Here is a 20,665-nt window from a genome sequence, read left to right as displayed (position 1 = left end):
GCCCTGCAAATCATTGTTCTTTCAGGAATGTAAGAAAAAAAACTATGATTTGGCATCATAAATCAATAAATCATATTGTTTTACTATTTTTTTTTTGTTTGTAAGTTTGATTAATAACATCTCATGTTCATTCATTTTGGTAAAAGAGCTACTACATAGTGGTATGATGGGTCTTACAGAAACTATGATATATACAATAATACATTTGTTAAAACTGGTCATCAGTCCAGTAAAAACCGTTGCTAAAACTGCATTGAAACTTCATACAGTCAACTCAGTGTCAAGGAAAAATTGTCAGATGTCGAGGAACCCCTCTGGATCAGGAAACCAAGATTATTTTGTTAGCTGTGATCCCTGTTGTGAGGATGCTTTCAACATGTGTGTGTGTGTGTGAGATGTTTAATTTACCACGATCCTTGACTTGTGAAACACTGACATAGAGATTACTCAGGATTTATTGGATTGTTGAAGTGTGTGTTTGGAGCCCCTCAGCTAGAGGAGATATGACCTGTGCTGACCGACTGCCCTCGATTACACATCCCAGACAGTGCATTGTTGGGCCTCACACTGCTTGGAGAAAGAGAGAGAGTGTGAGAGAGAAAGAGAGCGAGAGAGAGAAAGAGAGAGAGAGAGAGGTTAAATTTGTGAACTAAGGGGGTGGTGAGACTCAGGGGGGAGGTACCCCATTTTTTCTTTCCTTCTGCTCTCTTCTCCTTGGTCACATACATCCTCACACACACACACACTCGCACACAAACACACTTACACACATGCACACTCACACATACACTGACGAGGACTTCAGTCCTGCTATGGCCAACACCAGCAGCCCAGAGGAGAGTTCTCCCGCCCAGGGCACCGTAGCACCACTGGAGCCTGACCTGGAAACTAGCGTAGAACCCGACTCAGCAGCAAAGCCTGAGCCCAGCGAGGCCCTTTGTGATAGAGAGGATGAGGAAGAAGAGGAACAAACAGAACCGGGGCAGGAGAATGCTCGAGGTCAGAGTGTGGATCCGGAGTGGCTGGAGGAGAGGTTCAGGATCAATAGGAAGAAGTTGGAAACCATGTTGTATGGTGAGTCAACAGACGCAACATAATTTAAACCTCTGGGTTACACGGTATTACGGCCATTTGTGTCCATCTCGCTTTTTGAACCATTTGTGCTGGTTTGATGAAAACGTGATGAATCTTTTCTAGGATGGAGATTTTTTATCAATTTTTTCGGTCTGATTTCCAACTTCAGCGCTTTAAATAGATCAGTCGTACAGTGGGGCCTTGAGGTATGAGTGGCCCGACATGGGAATTTTTTTTAAAGATATGGCCATCGTATGACAGATTTTTGGCTTTGACATTCAAGCGAATATTTTTTATGAAAACACAGTATGGGTTGCACTGAACTCAACTCAATTCACTTCAAAACATGCAGCAGTTAGGCAGATTATTAAAAGATATTTGTATTCAAAAAGTAGTCTACATGCTGTTTATTTCCAATCTCAGTTGAAGTTAACTGTCAAATGAAACATAAAACAAAGCTAATTACACATTGTGTATTTAACCAAAACACATAACTTTGCCTTAAAGTACACTGTTAATGCTAAGACATGATGGCAAATGGGCTCAAGCTTAGCATCAGTCACTTGGTATTATTCTTTAGGAAATGAAAATTTGAGCACATAGGGTGGAGTAGCACATGTAGACAGACGTAATGATTTTTTTTCTTTAGCCTCTGGGAAGAATGACATTGCTGCAGCTTACTGAGTTGTGGGATAGAAACCAGGTTGGCCTGCAAATGGATTCACATTGAAATGCACTGGATGAAAAATATTCTTAATACACTGATAAAGCTCCAATATGAATGAAAGAAAACATATTATTTAAAAAAAATCCACAAACAGGTGAATCGGTGATGGATAGCCACTGAATGTCCAAATGTCTTTATTATACTGCCCTCAGGTGGCCAAGGCTCGCACACAACAAGGAGCAGCACAATGGCCATTGAATCAAAGCATTAAAAAAAATGGGCAAAAAACAGTTTAATTCTTTAAATTCTATTTAATTATGTCTTTATTGTATGTTTTTATCAAGCATAATATTTGAGAGTGCTTCTTTTCTCATTAAAAACACATAACATAAAATTTCAAATTCATGTTGTCTTATTTAGAAGGCTGTAATGGATTGCATTCATTCAACACTGATTTGAGGCACAGGTGTTTTGACTGATGAGCAAAGTCACAGAATAAATTAAATTTATATCTCACAGCATCACTGTATACTCTCGGTCACCTTTTGGCTCTATCATGGTCACTTTTGCCAGTTGAAATCCGTGAAAACTATTACTTTATTTACTTGTTATTTTTTTGAGTAAATCATATAATGTTTTTGTATCAGACAACAATACATCATTTATTCATTTTTCAAAAAGGCTAAGAAGTGCTAAGAAAAAGCTTAAATGACTTCTTCTTTGAATTTAAGAAGTTGAAGCAAACAAACTGACATTTGAAAGGTTTAAGAATAAAACTCGGGATATTTTATACTGAAGGGTAATGTCAGGAACTGATGATCGTTATAAACTAACATAAAATGCAAAATTACAAACTGTCTGTGCCTTGTCAAAAATATCCATAAACAACACTGAACAAGGCCTGAAGGTGAGGAGAAGGGGATTTTTTATTGTGGCCAGCCTAAATGCTGTCTCTCAAGGCCTCCAGCCTGTTGCCACCATCCATGCAGTAAAGTCATGTATTATCATGAATTATTAATGACACCCTATGGGTGATGCATTCATAAGTCTTATTGCTATTATCATACCTGTCTGGAATGAGGAGGTAACTGCGGCCGTTAGTTATCGCAACCTGGCAGCTTGATGAAGAATGCCCCCACGGTGTAAAAGTGGAGACTCATCATGTCACCACCACACATATGTGCAGCCGATGTTTGTAGAGGGACGAAGTAACCCAGAAAATACTTCAGTACTTTTGTTCAAGTACCATATCTCTACATACATGTTGCTATTGTGACATTACTTTTACACCCTACATTTCAAAACGGATATCTCTGCTTTCAATTCCTTTCTTTGTCAGAAAGTATTTTGTGAGCATTTTTCCCCAATGTATCAAAATGGGTATTTTACAGTATATATGTGACAGTCAAAATGTATTTTTACTTGCAATTAAGTACATTTCAGAGTCTGTGCTTTTAAATTTTCTTCAAGAACAGGACTTGAATCGATACTTTTACCCGTATTTTTTTTTTTTTATGCAATTATCGCTACTTTTTAAGTACTGTCATCTGTTCATTTGTTGACACTGACACTCCATGGCTTCAATTAATTCTGCTGTGTTACTTTATGGTGTTTGAAAAGCCTCAATCTGGCTGTAAATATTTTATCTCGTCAGATTGTATTCTCTTTGACTTTTAGGTACTTGAGTGGATTTCCCGACCGAATACTTCTCCGTTTTGTATTTGTGGTTGAGTGGGCCGTATTTGCATCACTAAATGTCATCGACGTCATTAGCTGTTTCCAGGCTAATTTATAGCGCTCCCCCAGCTTTGCCACCTTCTCTCTCCACCCTATACTATTCTATCCCCATTCCTCAGCTCTAGCCATGGTTACCCTTAGTGATGGGGGGTAGGCAGTCCAGGCGCTAGCCCCCCCCCCCCCAAGCCTGTAAATGTCACAGTGGAGCAGTGGCCTTTTGAAATTGTTTATGTCCCAAGCAATTTCTCGTTCCTTTTGTGCCAGTTGCTAAGCTAACGTCAACATTTAAAAGCTGTCGACATTGTTTAATGTTGATCACACAAAAGTTGGAGTTTGGAGAGTTGGAGTCCAACTAAATAATTGAAGTCCTTTAAAGCAAAGCAAAAAACACACACTAACAGTCGAAATGAAGACATTTAAAAGCAAAGTAAAGAAATAAAAAGTACTTTTCTAAAATTATTAAATGATTGTGGATGCACTACATTATATTGGTCATTTATAGGGTAGTTGTTAATTTACCTCACTTTTCTTTCTCTGTATGCATTCTGAGTTCAGTTCTCACTAAGTAACTATATGAATGTCCGTTTGAACCCAATTCCTGGGTGCAGTCATGGATTGGCTCCAACTCACCTGTGACTGATCAGTTTTGCACTAGCTAAAATTGATGGATTTTTATTTATTTATGTAATGTCTATTCTAAAGCCTATGTGTGTGAGTAAACATGACAAATATGTACAAATCACTAATAGTTCTTATTATGTATAACATAATGTTAATTGTAGTGCGAATGAACTTGACTTGGGAAAAAAAGTTGAAATCCAATGAGCCAATGGATCATCTCTTTAATTGTACTACTTGATTCATTGCAGTATTTGCACCTTCTAAAATAGTACCAATTACTTTACGACTGAGGCAGAGCTTTGCTCATTCCATAGAGAGAGGGCTATGATGATTTACAGTGATTTAAATCTGGTTCATTTTATTTGTGTTTATTATACTTGTGTTTGTTACAGCTCCAAGGGTTGGAAATGCGCTGACGGGTGAGGAGTTTTTTGAGAAAGTAAGTGAAACACCAAACCTGCGACATTTAATTAAGAAGACAAAACAAATGAAAGTTTCCTACTCAGTAGACACCATTGCGAACATCGGCGCATAAAGTTTACTTAGTACTTATTGCTGACAGATTGGTGCATCTCTGTGACAAATCCTGTGATAACATGTTTCCTCGGTGTAATGATTCCAATCTTTGAAATGCAAATGAGTCTTTGTATTCTTAGAATCTGTACGTGCCGTGTATATTCTCGAGGCCTACAGTGACAGACGGCTTCCTCCCTCTTCACAGCTCTCTTTCACTCTCTTCCATTGTTTTGGCCTTCACAGGTGATGAAAGAAACTGACACTCAGGTGAAATGGCCTTCCAAATTGAAGATTGGAGCCAAGTCAAAGAAAGGTGGCAGATTCTTAATGCCATTCACATCCTTTAATTAGGTCCCTTTTGTTGTTGCCTGATACTTTTCATATGAACCTCTTTGCAGTGAAACTACATTGCACAATCTTATGAGATTTGATCAAACTAAGCTGTTATCTCTTGCAGACCCACATGTGAAGGTGGAAGGGAAGAAAGCCAATGTTTTGCAAGCCAAAAAGAAGATTCTGGAAGTTCTAGAAACAAGGGTACCGACTGTAACATTAAGGACACTTACTGACGTTGTTGGCGATGTTTCATGAAGTCTTGCTTGCATTGAAATACTCAGGTAAACAAGGTGACCCTCAAAATGGACGTGGCGTACACAGAGCATTCGCATGTCATCGGCAAAGGCGGGGGAAACATCAAGAAGGTGATGGAAGTCACTTCATGTCATATCCATTTCCCAGACTCCAACCGCCACAATGCTGCAGGGGAGAAAAGCAACCAGGTATGCACATGGAACCAACGAGACCAAGTTAGAAGAGACAATAAACTTTATAAAAGAAAATAAAACCCAAAATATTTTTGCATTGTTGCTATTAACAGGTGTCGATTGCTGGACCCGTTGAGGGAGTGGAAGAGGCTAGGAGGAGGATTAGAGTGAGTGGTCTATTCAGTGGTGGGCTGTGGGTTTGCCACCTGGGCTTCAATGGAGTCTTATGCGTCTGAATCCAAAACTCAATACTATTACCCACTATCATGTCACAGTTATAGAAACCGTCAATACGATATTAAAATGCAATATAAGAGCACGCAACACTGTGATATACATTATCTAGAACAGTTCAGAACCAATAATTTCAATCACTTTAAATAATTACAAATTACATGACAAAAATGACAAAATTTAATACACCTAACTGGTGCTCACAATGAAGTTTTTTTTTTGACCAACCAAAGAATGCTGATGTCATCAAGCTGGCCCTCAAGAAAGGGACTTGATACCAGATTGGTGAAAGAAACTTGTCTTATTGCCAATATATTGCTAATTTAATTGACATTAGCCAGCACAACTGACTCTGAATACCGGAGACAAATTAAAATTCCAGTCACGTCAAGTTAAGTCAGTTATATTTAAAACATTAATTCACAACTGAAGTTATCTCAACATTGAGCAGGACGAGAAACACACTCCTTAAAGATTACATGTACAGGATGTATATTAGAGAACATACTTGTTGACGGAGGCCGGGAAAAAGTCCTTGTAAGGAAGAAACCTCAAACAGAACCCATGCTTTGTGGGGCAATGATCTGCCTTGGCCAATTGGTTTGAAAATGACAGATAGAGTCGCTAGAATGTAGCGTGGATATAATATGACATAGTCGTATAGTCTATTCTCAGTTCCAGAAAGTAAGATTCATTTGTTTCATCCTCTTCCTTGTCTTTTGTATCCTTGTTTTTTCACGTGCTAGGATCTACAGCCATTGACTTTAACCTTTGACCTGCCGGTCAGCTTGGCCCCTCAATCCCTGCCAGACGCCAGCTCACCTCTCATCCAGCAGGTGGTGCAGACTTTAGGGGTGAGCGTGAGCTTCAGAGCGGTGCCACCGCAGCCTCAGGCGCAGCCCGCCTTCTTTGGGAGCTGTTGCACCGTGTGGGGCCTGCAGGGCAATGCCTCCGCAGTCAAGGTCAGCATGATTTATTAAAAGTATCAACTAACACGCACGAGCATGAACGGCAACATGTCCTTGTGTATTACATGGCAGAAAGCGACCTGCGTTTTGATGGAGCTGCTCGTGGGGTCAGAGGTAACAGGGAGTGGAGTGACCAGCCAGCTGGATGTCACCTCGCAGCAGCACCTCTTCTTGCTGGGGCAGAACGGGGCTCACTTCCTGAGTGTTATGCATCACACCCAGACGCAGATCATTCTACCGGACCTCAGCGCACCCCAGAACCTCCCCTCACTGGTCATCCAGGGCAGCCCCGATGGAGTGTGTCTGGCCCGGCAGCAGCTCACGGTAAGTTTCCTGTGGCTTCAACTGTGCTCCTATTTCCGGCTTTAGTGTAGCACACTGCAATCACACTCAGCGATGGCGGCAATATTATAAAAAAGCACAAGTAATGTTTGAAATTCCTGGGTAAGGTATAAAGGTTTTACACATAGCCAAGAATGACATTATAAACGCTTTATGAGTATTACGAAAAGTTATACTTTGCTCGTAGCCATTTCAAACAATAAAAAAATTGTCTCATGCCTCTCTCACACTTTATAGATATCTATCCTGTTTAATGTGTGACCTTAAAGTGACCATGAGAAGCGAACAGTCACAACTGAGCCCAAAGTGTAAGACATACCACATTTGTTTACACTGAGATTTGAGCATTTATGGCACCAAACATGCTAATTGTACTCATTGTTAAAATATGACTCCAACGTGCAAAATTATACATATTGTGCATATCAAGGGTTTAATAACTAATTATCCTTGAGAAGTTCCTACAGCGTAATTGGAGTCAACCTGTGGTAAAATCAGTGAATTAGACATGATTTGGAGAAAGACACGTGTATACTGTACTGCGATTGACTGGTAACCAGTCAAGGATGTACCCAGGCTACAGCCCAAAAAGAGCTGGGATAGACTCCAGCACCGCCGCGACCCTTGTGTGGAGAAGCGGCTCAGATAATGGATGGATGTTTATAGTATATAAAGTTCCACAGGTGTACGGCAGAGCACAAACCATGCATAGAGTCAGAGGTATTGTCTTTAGACCTCAAAGACAGGATGCAAAAATATGCGGGAGGGTGCAGAAAATAATTGGATGCTTTGAAGGCTTAATGATTACAGTGGCCTCCATTGTCATTAAATGGATGAAGTTCTGAACCATCAGGACTCTTCCTAGTGCTGGCTGCCTTTCTAAATTGAGCAATTGGGGTGGAAGAGCCATCTTGGGAGGTGACCAAGAACCTGATGGATGGCTCCAGCGGAACCTTCCAGAAGGACATTTTCTGCAGCACTCCACAAATCAGTCGATAAAGTAGCCACTCCTTTGTAAAAGGCACGTCTAACAATCTATCAATCTGTCTGTCTCTCTGTAGGTCTGTACGTGTCTATCTATCTATCTATCTATCTATCTATCTATCTATCTATCTATCTATCTATCGTACCTAGTAACCATGTCAGCAAGCTAGCTAACTAGCAATCTCTCCTTGTTTAGCTAAATGAGGTGGGAGGACGACAAGCACAATATAAGAAACAGCTGCAGGCAGGTGCATCCAGTCAAGAGTCAATTCAGTGTAATCGATTTTTAACCCAAATTATTTGTGTGTGTGTGTGAGTGTGTGTGATTTATTCATTTATTTATTTATTTTTTGCGGGTGGGGGGCCCCATGTACACATAGGACTGTCTGCCTGTGTGCTTGATGTTTGACATGCGGGAAGATGTGGAGGCCGATCCCTGTGCGCTGGCTCAGATGATGCAAAACCTTGGCGTCTTCATTAGTGTCAAGCCCAAAGTAAAGCAGACCAACAAGGTAGCGCAATGTTAACCTTGTTCAATTGAGCATCTTTCCCTTAAGTTACCTCTCACAGTTATTGACAAAGATTCAAATTCAGCTTTTTTCTGAGAAGTATTACAACCTGTATGTATTTCTTGCAGTCAGTGGTGGTGAAAGGTCTTGAAAGGAACATCCAGTGTCTTTATGAGGCCCGTCGACTGTTGTTGGGCTTGGATTCTTGTGACACTACCAAGGAAACCAAGGTGACCCCTGACCCCATTCCGGCCGGGAACGAGTTGACCAGCTATTGGCTCAACATGTTACTACAGCAGCTGCGTCTCTCGGAACACGGTGAGCTTGCGCACGTTGTAAGTTGTTTTTGAAGACACTTTTAAATAAGTTTGGCAAATGCATGGATTTTGTCATCCATCTTTTGTTTGCAATCAGTTCACTTTCTGCTCATTAGAATTTTATAACAGATGACAATTAGCATTCATGAACACACTTAATTAAAATCTGTAGTGCTTATAGTAAATTTTATAGAAATTAGAAAGGAGGATACAAGGTGAAAGGTACAGTATTACAAGCGCCATAGTAAAGGTATTGTAAATTTCCTAAATCGCTGGCAGTATCACTCAAAACTGAACATTATATGTGCGTAGCTGGATGCAAATCTTGTTTTGGTTACCTTATACAAATTGTCACAATGGTGTGGTAAAGTGGACAGAGTGACCAATCAAGTTCCATTTTCAAATAACTGTGTTTCTTTTTGTGAAACAGGCCCTGTCTCTGCACCTATTGCAGAGGTTCTAAGTAGTACAAAGGCTCGCCCATCACCTCCACCCGGGCTACCCGCTCCCACTGAGGAAGTGCGGGCGGGACTGAAGGGAACAGACAGTCGTCCACTGGAGAAGGTGTTCAATACTGTCACGTTCACAACAGAAAGAAAAGAACACAGAAATTCCAAATGTCCTTTCCATTTAGATTCTAGAAAATGACGACCAGTCTGGCCAATCAGATGATGAGAGTACAAAGGACACAGTCACAATGACGTCACCGGAGGATACAATGAGCATCCCCACAGGCCCCAGGGTGACAATGATGGGTCGCAGGGGGAGTCTGCAGGGTCCAGAAATGAGCAAAGTTTTCAACCAAGGCAGACGTCACTCGACAGGGCAGGCGTTTACGTGCAGGTGAGTGTCAAGACAATCGAGATGAGTGAGATGGCAGAGCTCCGCCAATGCCCCAAAAAATTATATCCTGAATTTACATCTTCATAATAGTCTGTTGACCTCATTTACTCAGTTATTTAATTCAGTCATTTATACATCCATTTTCTGCACCACTAATCGTCACTTATCCAATAACAGTCAGAGTTAGCGCAAAATCTTCATTGTATTCTAATAAAAAGCAAAAAAAAAATAAATGGCAGTAAAAGAACTCTGAAATGTACCTTTGGGTAAATCAATCAACTTAAAATGGTGTGTGCAGAATCCCATGATGATTTTAAATGTTTTAGTTAATTTTGAACACAAGCTACACCCTAGTTAGTCTATATCTTTGCTGCTGTAACACCTCAAATTTCCCCATTGTGGGACTAATAAAGGACATCTTATCTTATGAGGGTGTGCACACTTGGGCAACTGTATTATTACAGATGTTTACTTTCTCTTTGCCTCTCAAAAACACGTACAAAAATGTGGTTGTAGTCCACATAAACGGTTGGAAATAGAATGATTTATCTTGATCTCTTGGTGTGGACACTTTCTATATCCACTTTAAGGACAATGAACCTGTAACATTTTTTTTCTTGAATGTGGGAGGAATCCAAACGATGCGGCAGAAAATCCACATCTAGTTGCCTTTTTAAAAAATATATATATGTTGAAAGCATTATAAAGTAAAGCCGTGTATACATCCCGTCATTATCCTGAGTAAATGCCGCTGTTGCAATTTTCTATATACTTGATTTTGTTGTGTTGTGTGCATCGGCTTGTTTTATTTGCTCTTGCACAGCCCCCCCGAGTTAATCTTGGCGAATATATGTTATCTCCTGAATGCACAAGGATGCTGAATGCAGAAATGGAGCGAGGGAGGATGGAGCAGAGAAACAGTCTTAGGAGAGACGTGATGCTGTCTCGGGATGTTTGCGAAGACGTCTCAGAGTCTGAGGTGCAAAAGAATACACAACACTTTCTTTTCACTGCTCTTATTTAACATTAATTAGCAGTTAGGCTCACGCATTGCATCAAACCCATATCAAGAACCGTTTAAAACATGTACACAAGGAACACATAGTTAACAATGTTGATATTTTTACCTGCATGTGCTGCTTTCTGTTTGTTTCTGGTCTCTTTTGAAATCTTATGTGTGCCACCTCACACTCCAAGGTTCTGCAAAAGTATTAACAGGCTTTTCGCTATAGTGCTTGCAGAAAGTGGTGTAAGTATTGGTGTATGTGATGTGAATGAGGTTCAACCCGCCTGCACTCGGAAGCGTGGAAAAGATTTTCAATTCCATGCATTATTTACCAACTTTATATCCTGTTTGTGCTCTGTAGGTTTATGACTATGAGAAGAAGAAATTGCTGGCAACCAGAGGTTAGTGGCTCTAAATTTTCAATCCCTTATATTGAGGCTATTGGTGCTAAGCAAAGAGTGGAGGGCAAAAGTGATCTTATATTCATTGATCTGTGCCCCACCGTGTACTTCACTGTAAAGTCAAACCACTAAATCAACAAATTAATCAATCAGGCATACATATTTGGTGAGTCACATGCATTAAAACAAAATCATTGAAGCTAGCAAGCAAGTTGTGGTGGCCATGTATCCCGGTGGTTTTGTACTTTTAACGTATGACACAAGCTATTTGTGCAAAGAGTTCCGCACATTATACTGGAATCAAACAGATACATTTTTGCTCCACTGAAACACAGTTGAATTCTTTCCCATGCTATAAAAGTGTAATTACAAATATGGCATTTTCAGTTCTATTCAGTTACAATATATGGATTGCACCGTGGAGGCAAAACACACGCGCACACACACCCGCACACACACTCGCAGCGACTTCATGCATCATGCAAAAAGATGAATACAGAAAAGTTCAGCAGTGAAATGGGCCAAAATGCCCTCAGTGTTCCTTTATGGGATTATGAATTTGCTGTTTGAAAGGGCCATCTGCCTCCTAATCATTTCAACACACATTCCACTTCATGAATACACATTTATGGCTGTGGTATGTGCTATTACAGGTTTGACACACTCCCTGTTGTCAATCTTTATGACTCAGGCTGCATTGTTGCTTGTAGTGAGTCTCAATGTCAATGGGTTGAGCTTGATTAAATATGCCACACTCAGGAAACAACAAGTACGGTTCCAGATAAATTATTTTACAACCTGAACCTACTTTGTCCATTCTTTGAATTTTGGAAGTAGAGCTGGAACAACTGCAATGACGGACAGACTGCATTGACTTGTTTTGCCACAACTTGTCTTCCACAGCTATTTGGAGCTGTCCATCAAATTCTATTTTATTGATTTTTCTCCCAACAACTTCACTTTGAGTGAGGCAGACTATCTGCAACAAGCTACTTGTAAGATAGAAAGGCGGCAAAAATACTCACACTCCGTACGTGATAGAAGTACATACACTTGTACTTAAAAATTTAAATATTGAGTCGACACCTATGCATAGGTAAAAATAAAAAAAAATATATCGACTGAAATGTACATATGTCAATAGAAAAATAAAAATGCATTTTTACTGTCAGTCATATCCACACAAGGCTGGTTTTGAAAATGTCCCAGCACACAAAATAGTTCACCTCTATTAATAAGTTGCATAGAGATCATTCTAAGAAAGAAAGAAAGAAAAAAATCCCGAGACAAAGCTTTGCCGCAAACTAAATTTTGAGAGGAGGATCTGGACTGAGCTGACAACTGGTCCTGCGTGAGCAAAACAAAACAACATGACCATTAAATCTAAATTAACTGATGATAACAATTTAAGGAATAGAAAGCACATATATCCTTTTTCAATTGTGAGGTGTAATAAGCCATTGGAAAAGTAAATACTTAAGTAAAGTACAGATACAGGAAACTTTTGCTTTAGTACAGGAACAAAGTATTTGTACAATTTGTAGTTTGTCCTTTGTTAGCAGTCTTATAATGTAATACTTGAATGTAATACTTTATTACTTTGCTTAAGTAGAATTTTCACATATCTCTAATTGAGTTCTTTAATTATATTTATTTCAGCTTTCATTTTTACTTTACTACATTTACAAAAATAAAATGCATACTTTTATTCCAATGCATTTCCACTAAACATGTTTATTACTCATTAATGCAAAATAACACAAAAATCCCCGAACTGGGTGAAAAAAAGCGGAAAAATAATCGTGACTGACATGGTGGAATACTGACCAGATGGAGGCACCTTCTGCCGAGTCTGCTGCTCAGACATCTCCAGCATCAAATGATGTCCAAAACCAGCACAATGGTTGTGGCGAGGATAACGTTACACAGCCGTGGTCGTATTTTACATCATTGCCTCATGACTATTCAACGTGACAAAATATTTATTTAGTAACATTCCTGAATTAAGGGTTCGGATCAACAACATTGATTTGTTTTCTGAATCATAGCTATAAATTAGAACACATAGCTTTTATCTGTCAATCTTAAAAAAACATAAAATGATATTATCTCATAAATCTGATGCGCTAGGAAAAGAGTTGTCATTTTTGGAAACAGGGTCAAATATACGCTGAAGGTCACATGAACCCATCGCTGATTAAAATTTGCTGTTGTTGTTTCGTGCACCACTAGAGGGAGCTTGAATACCACAATGGTACTGTACCAAAGTTTGAGGCTCACTTTACTATAAAGTGGCTTTTACCACTACCAAAGTTCAACTCTGCTACTTTTGCTTTTGCCTACAGGACTAAATTATAGTTCTTCCTGTGTTGTCTTCTCCCAGCGATGCAGAGAAAGCCAGTGGTCACTGAAGTGCGAACACCCACAGACACTTGGAGCGGCCTCGGTTTTTCCAAGTCCATGCCAGCGGAGGCCGTGAAGGAGCTGCGGAACATCAGTCGTCGCAGCTACAAACCCTACTTGAGCACAAGCAGCAGCCAGGTACAAATCAGCAATTAGCCATCTGAACACAGGCGGCTTTCACTGGTTTTTTCAACAAATGATGCTAAACAGAGTTTATAAAGCTCCCTTAGGATATTTTATGTTGCAGTGTCACTCGAACTGTTTGTTATCTCTCTGTGTGGTGAACAAAGCGAATTTGAATGCTCAATTACTCGCGCCCTGATTGCATCGCTTTGGGCAGCAACACCAGTCACATCATCCTGCTTACTTGAGCGCTTCCACCTCGTTAAAAAACCCTCAAATGGAAAAATTAGCTGACTGGCTGGAGTTTAATGAAAGCTCTTCTGCCTTTTATTGTAAAGCAGAGGCGACAGTGCTTATCGTTCCAGAAGAGAAGAGCCTCACTTGATGGCACTAATATGGATTTCATATTTCATACAGAGCAGTGATTCAATTGCAAAATTCATGAATAAGTAATTAGTTATTTTGTTGTTCAAACCACCCACCACCAGTTGTACACTGGCTCCATCTAATGGCACGTAAAAGAATTGCTGAATGAAATGTTTAAACTTTGCTTTAATTCTATTTAACTTTTAAAATGTTTCAGAATTTTTTTTGCTTCAAAACATTTATTTAGGTGCATTTTTACTATTTAACACATTTTCATTCATTCATTATTATTCAATATTTAAGCCGCAGGTTTATGTTCCAACTGCATAATGCTACAGTGGCTTACATCCACACACTTGTTTTCTATACTGCTTATCCTCACTACGGTTGTGGATGAGTTATCCCAGCGGAATTTGGCCAAGAGGCTAGGTGCACCGTGAACTAGTCGCCAGACAATCACAGAACGAGGCGAATAATTAATGTTTAAATCTACCTTTTAGGAATAAATCCTACCTCTGCTGTGTTTCTTGAGGAACCACTGGCATACACTAGGGCATGCATTCCCCCAATTCCCCACTCAAATATAAGCCATGGCTCAATGACATGAGGATTAGTACAAAAAATATTTTTACAAATAAAGGTCTGAAAAATGGATGCCTGACTTCAAATAAAAGCCTGAAACTCAATATACATAATAACACATACACCTTTTCCCACAATTTGAGAAACTGGATAATCGAATTATTTTCTCGGAGCGTTTCGGCTTGAAACACTAATTCCTCTTGGCAACAAGCGAGAAGGCAAAATCAAACCAACAAATGTCCTTTTATGAGAAACAGATCAAAATGGTAACGACAGCTAATTATTTGTACAGTGTTTCCCTACAAAGGCATATTTTTATATTTGAAAAGGGTCCCAGAATTTAAAGCAAGAGTGAAGTGAAGTGAAAGTCATTACTTTATTGCAGTCATGGGCCAATCAGAGTGGGACGGCGTCTCATGGGAGCAATTCGGACAATTGGAGGGAAAGACGCAGATCCCAGCCTGCATCCTCGTCTTCCTCGTCTTCCTCTTCGTCTCCATCTTCCCCACCACTGACCTCCTTCTCTTCCTCCTCCTCCCACTTCCCCACGTTCGCATCCAACAGAAGCAGAAATGACAAACCCCGTGAGTCCCACTCAGTCCTTTTATTTGTAGTATTATGACTAAGACAGATTTTAACGTTTGCCTCTAAACCCCTCGACGCCTACAGCCGATGGCTTCCCGGGTTGCAACTACTTTGACGACGTGTGCTCATCAAGGAGGGCATCCACCTGCAGTCAGCGTAGCCCCTCCCCCCAGATGATGGACGACCTGCCGGAGCTCCTCGGCCAACTGGGGTTGCTGAAGTACATTGATGTGTTAGAGCAACAAGAGGTAAAAACTAACAAAAACTAAAAGAGCCTTTGGCTTTGTCAGTGCAGTCCTTTTCTATTAATTGACCTCTTCGGGCTTCTCACACACTAATGAAACACTTGCTCACACTACAGAATTTACATATGCACTAAAACTCTCAGGATTGACGATTTAAGTAATGTACAGTATGAGGGGCCATCAATGGCAAGTTCAGGATAATTTCTCTTCTTTCTCTCTGTCTGTTTTCTTATTTTATTATGAGAGAGCATTTGTAGCAAGGTAATTTTGCCTCCTTATATTTATTTCAACAAAGGTAATAAAACGCCAACAGAAACGAAATGATCTATCCACTTTTCATTCCTGGGTTCGTGCATGGCTGTTTGTGGCACGTTTAAAAAATGGCGCTTATTTCATTGATGTTTCCAAGTTACTGTCAGTTTTCAGTCTGCCAGCGAAAATGAGAGTCCCTAAGTGACGTCTCATATACTTTTGTCAGTGCTGGTGTTAATGCCTGCTTCTATAAAATACAACTCTCAAGCGACTGTTTGACCTTCCTCCTTCTGTAAGGACGAACAGGTACACCGAAATAAATACATTTAAAATCAACCCTGAAAGCGCGAGACAAAAACAAAGACAGTTTTTGCTATAAATATAATTAGGTAAACATAATTTTATCAACGTAAAATGCAGTATCAGTTTATTGTTTTTTTATATATTTTATTTAGATTGACTACCAGACTTTCCTCACACTGTCGGATGATGATCTGAAAGAAGTGGGCGTGTCTACATTTGGAGCCAGACGCAAGATGCTGTTGGCCATCTCAGGTAATGTTATAGTTGGATTCTTCATCTGAAATGATGGCCCGTCCTCTGACAAAAAAACAAATCTTCTTGTCCAGACCTGAACAAGAGCAAGAGGAGGCCTTCAGACACATCCAGTGTGAAGTCTGGATACCTGGAAGGCGGCGCCAGCGGTCGACTGCCACGCATTGCCGACATGGAACTCGCTGCCCTGAGTAACCACTGGTGAAAAGAGCATTCGGCCCACTTTGATCTCGTCAGTTGTGGAAATCAAGCTCTAACGGGCATATTGTTTCACTTAAATCAAAAATAACCATAACACAAAACAGTATGACGGATGTGTGCCTTGCATCAACAGCCAAATTCCAAAGCTTTTATACAAAATCAAGACAAGGAGGTCCTCTCTTCCAAACATTTTTTTTGTTTTTTTTAATAATGAAAACGTCAAATGTGACATGGAAATTCGTGATAGTTCTGTGAGTTTGCTTTGTGCCTCTTTTTTTTTTTTTTTTTGCAAAATGACACATTTTATGCTTTCACTTCATTAACCACTATTTTTATGTAACTGTAAATAGATTTGCCCCATCCACAGAAATGACCCTGTACTGTGATATTGAATAAAATGTTAAAAGTAATTACTGTAATCTGTATTTGTGCATGGCAGAAAATAGAGCGGTTTTGACGTAATGTAAAATAATAGAAAATTAAAGACAGTGTCATGCACATTGAGCTGATTGCATGTTTAAGAAATCCAATTTAAAATATTAATTTAAAACTCCTTGGACATTGAGAAACATGCATTTATTGCCTGTCCCTGCTCCATAAAATTAAAGTTTATCGCAAAATATAATTTTAATTCTTTCTTTATTTTTTATGCTTGTGTTACTCCTTAACACAAATATACTGATTGTTTATTCAATTTAAGATTACACATTATTGGAACTGCTGTCTTTTCACTCAGGACTGTTATCCTAAAACCGTCTTTGAAACACTTTGAATATTCTACAGCCAAAATCAAATTGTCTACAGGAAGTTGCAAAGGCCAAAGTTCATGCATTTATTTACTGTATATTTGATGATAGTTCAACTATTACCTGGGAGCTTCAAATCCTGTCCCGGTCCGATTTGAGGGATTTTTAATATATTTCATTTTTAAAATACATTTTTGTTGAATCACTTTAATTAGTTTCGACATGCTATAAGTTTAAATGCCATGGGACTAGTTCATGTATTCGCTAATTTTATGTTGAAATCTCACTCATGATACATTCAGTCCTGATTCTCAAATGAGGAGTTTCAGTGCATTCCAATGGAAACATTGACAACTTCCACTAGAGGGCACTGGTGTCACTCTGTTTTCAGAAAGTCATATTTGCGCTGCATGGATAACTTTTATGAACAATTACAATAGAATTAGAGCTCCCGGCATGGAAGATGGAGCCGATGGTAACAAATGCATTTGCAACAAATAGATAAGACTAATGGAAAGTGCAATTATAGGTGTGAAAGTCCTTTTAATTCGGTTGCCTCATTTGACACTTTCAATTGAATTTATCATCGCGGCAACTGCCCAGGAGTCATTTCCTGTTCAATTCATTTACTGAAGGGCCCCTCTACAATTTGATGCTGTCATGGGGAACTGGCGAGCTGGCAGTGCGTTAAATGAAAACAGTGTGAGCACTTTCCAAATGTGAGAGGGGTCGGTTAGCACTGGGATGCAAATGATCCACAGAATCGGCACGGCAGGGTTCACATGCTCCAAGCTGGTTGAGCATGAAAGGGCCCGTGAGTAGAAAGTGGTGGGCTGTGGCAGATTAGCGAGGGATCATCCCCACTCATTACGTCGTCTGGGCTAATTACTTTGGGAGATTTCAGAGTGGTGAACCTTAAATCTGGTCTGTGGGGCACTGGCATGCTTACTGCTTTGAATTCTGCCAGGTAGCTAATTGCTCTCCCCATGTGGTCGCAGGTCACATTCGGTCTTTTATGACGCAGCTAGCGTGGAAGTGATTGCAGCACAGTTGGAAAATGGCCATTTTGTCTCACGGCCAAGGCTTACTGCAAATACATTGGTGTCTTCAGATACAAATTTGATGACTTCTATGTCCACTCAAAACATTCATATTCTAAATCATATCATCCCACTGAAATTAATGAAAATGCCATTAATCCGTTCCAGTCTCCGCCCGCCCAAAAAAACAAACAAAAATGCGTAAGTGAATAATTTCATTTCTTGCAAAGCATAAATAATATATACCTGTGAGTATTGTGATTGTCTGTCTAAATGTGTTGCGCCACCGTTTGTCATCTTTGTGCCAAGGAAATAATTTCAAGTGTTCAGGAGCCTCATTTAGACAAAAGTATTTCTTTTCCACCATCCTGTTACATCTTTATGCAATTACAAACTTTTTCAATGGGGGTGTCAAATCATAGCAAGGTGGGTCACTGTATGACAAATTTAAGATTAAAAACCTAATAAAACAGCATGGCCTAGTGGTCAGCATGTCTGTCTCGCACTTGCAAGGTTCTAAATCTCGGATCTGGTCCTCCTGTGTAGAGTGTGCACGTTTTCCCTGTGCTTGTGTCAGAATCTTCCTATAGTGCAAAAAATCATTTTAGGTTAAATGAAACCCCCAAATGCCTCTTAGTGTGAATAATTTGTCTACGCGTGACCTGTGATTCAGTTCATGGTGACTCCTGCTACCGTCCCAAGTCAGCTTGGATAAGCTCCAGTTCCCCACAACCCAAATGAGGACAAGCACAACAAAAAAGAAGCAACAACAAACCAGTGAAGCATGCAAATGAGTTTGAATCCATCATGTTTAACATCAGCTCCCTCTTTGTCGGCCAAACTCAAAGCATTGTTCTCTGATTATTGTGACTCTAGATTGACATTATTAAAGTGAGTCGGAGAAACATGTCCTACATAAAGTACTGACGGATGCCACATCTAAGCAGCACAACAACAAAAAGACACGATGACGACTGCCAGTAAAAGGAATCCTGACATTTTCCCGGCGAGGCGGAAAGCTGCTTGAGAGCCATCTCCAGTCATTAGTCTGTATGATGCTCCGTGGAATGACAACAAAGGAATATGAATGGAATTTTCCCATAGTGATCAGACTGCAGTCCTCCTTTGCATCATTTTCAGATGCAGCAGGCAGTAGTTTAAAGCAAAGTAGATACAAAAAAATACAATAAACATGACCTGCTGGGTGGCTAGCAGCAGGAATACAAAGTTAGCACTAAAATCACAAACACAGTGGGATTTGTATTATTTAAAACAGAGCCAGTTAATGGCCAACAAAGGACCTTGAATAAAATGTAAATTGCAAATCAATGGATGGATAAATTGCTCTACATAACCATAGCTACACTCGTCTGTATTTAGCGTGTGTAGAACTAAACTAAACAAAACACACAAAGAAACTTTTAATTAATTTTATGATTTTATTAATAATTTTTTGTGTACAACCCTTGGTGAACATAGTTTAGACATTCCAGCAGTAGAGCTTTAAAACTACATTGCGATGAAATATAATTGTCTCCCAATAACCTTTTTGTGTTGTGCTTTACAAAGAACATTTATTATATATATGTGGCACTTGCAGCCAATTGCAGGTCTCCACGAGGGAGCCTTTTTGGAAAAACTAAAAGTAACAAATAAAGGGGGTGAAACAGGGGAAAAGAGTGCCCTGAGGATAACTAACTGATTGAAGCGAGTGGGAGAGCAGAGAGACATAATGAGCACATAATAGTTGAAAGTGAGCACCCGGTGTGTGATGAACACATCTTTTTGTAGCTCAAATTGCACTTTCGGAGGATGAATAAACTTACCCCATCGCCGTCATGTTTACATGGTATATTAGCAAAGACGAAAGAAACGTGAACACTTTTTGTTTTGGCATCTGCTTGTGGAGTGGGATTTTTCAAAACAGTGGGATCAGTTGTCCCATATCACACTTCAATAATCTTGAGGGCTTTGCAATTCTCCTCCCTATAGAATGCATTCTGTTAATTTTTACCATGTATATATATATATATATATATATATATATATATTTTCTTTTGTTATAGTGTTGGGATAAGAAAGCAGATCGTGCCCCCGTCACTCTCCCTGATAGTCTATTATCATGCTGCTGTAAGACAAAGCCACATATCGGTGGTTTGGGCGTGGGATGCCGGTTGCATGAGACGGATGATAACTGCCTGTTCTTGAGCGTATAAATGACCTTGCCGAGGGAGAAATAGGAAGATAATTCTTTGAAAGCAGCAATCAGATTGTATTCAAACTTGTGTCCTTGTATTTAATTTTTCTATTTCATTTTATCTCTGATTACAGCGGCGCCCTGAGATCCGAATGATTCGAATTAGTTTTTACAAACAAGAGCGGTTGCTCTGGTTATTTTTTTTGTTTTGATTTACGAGCATTCCTTTCACAACAAGCAGGTGTTTGGCAGATAAAATTAAACCAATACTTCAAAAAGAGGTTTCAAACATTGTATTGCCACTCCTAAGTGAAGTTTACAATCAAACTAAACATAAAACAAAAAGATTAACACTTGTATTTATAACAACCACGTACTGTAGCTTAG

The 20,665-nt window shown here is 39.6% G+C and overlaps 1 protein-coding gene across 1 annotated transcript; it reads left to right on the top strand.

Moving 5' to 3' along the window:
• The first annotated feature begins 745 nt into the window (after positions 1-745).
• On the top strand, positions 746-16,733 carry bicc2 (bicaudal C homolog 2). Its single transcript, XM_088294204.1, has 19 exons — positions 746-1,074; positions 4,492-4,538; positions 4,859-4,928; positions 5,073-5,152; positions 5,233-5,394; positions 5,493-5,546; positions 6,360-6,575; positions 6,654-6,905; positions 8,288-8,419; positions 8,545-8,734; positions 9,164-9,297; positions 9,368-9,576; positions 10,450-10,555; positions 10,944-10,983; positions 13,367-13,524; positions 14,843-15,041; positions 15,127-15,290; positions 15,995-16,094; positions 16,169-16,733. The coding sequence occupies exons 1-19, from the start codon at positions 771-773 to the stop codon at positions 16,297-16,299; spliced, it is 2,748 nt and encodes a 915-aa protein (XP_088150330.1). The 5' UTR covers positions 746-770; the 3' UTR covers positions 16,300-16,733.
• The last annotated feature ends 3,932 nt before the right edge of the window (positions 16,734-20,665 follow it).

This window comes from Idiotropiscis lumnitzeri, chromosome 4 (genome assembly GCF_059441095.1).
Source record: "Idiotropiscis lumnitzeri isolate Australia: NSW breed Sydney's pygmy pipehorse chromosome 4, RoL_Ilum_1.0, whole genome shotgun sequence".
Classification (NCBI taxonomy): Eukaryota; Metazoa; Chordata; class Actinopteri; order Syngnathiformes; family Syngnathidae; genus Idiotropiscis; species Idiotropiscis lumnitzeri.
Note: the sequence above shows the minus strand (reverse complement) of the source record. Positions and strands in the feature narration are given on the sequence as shown.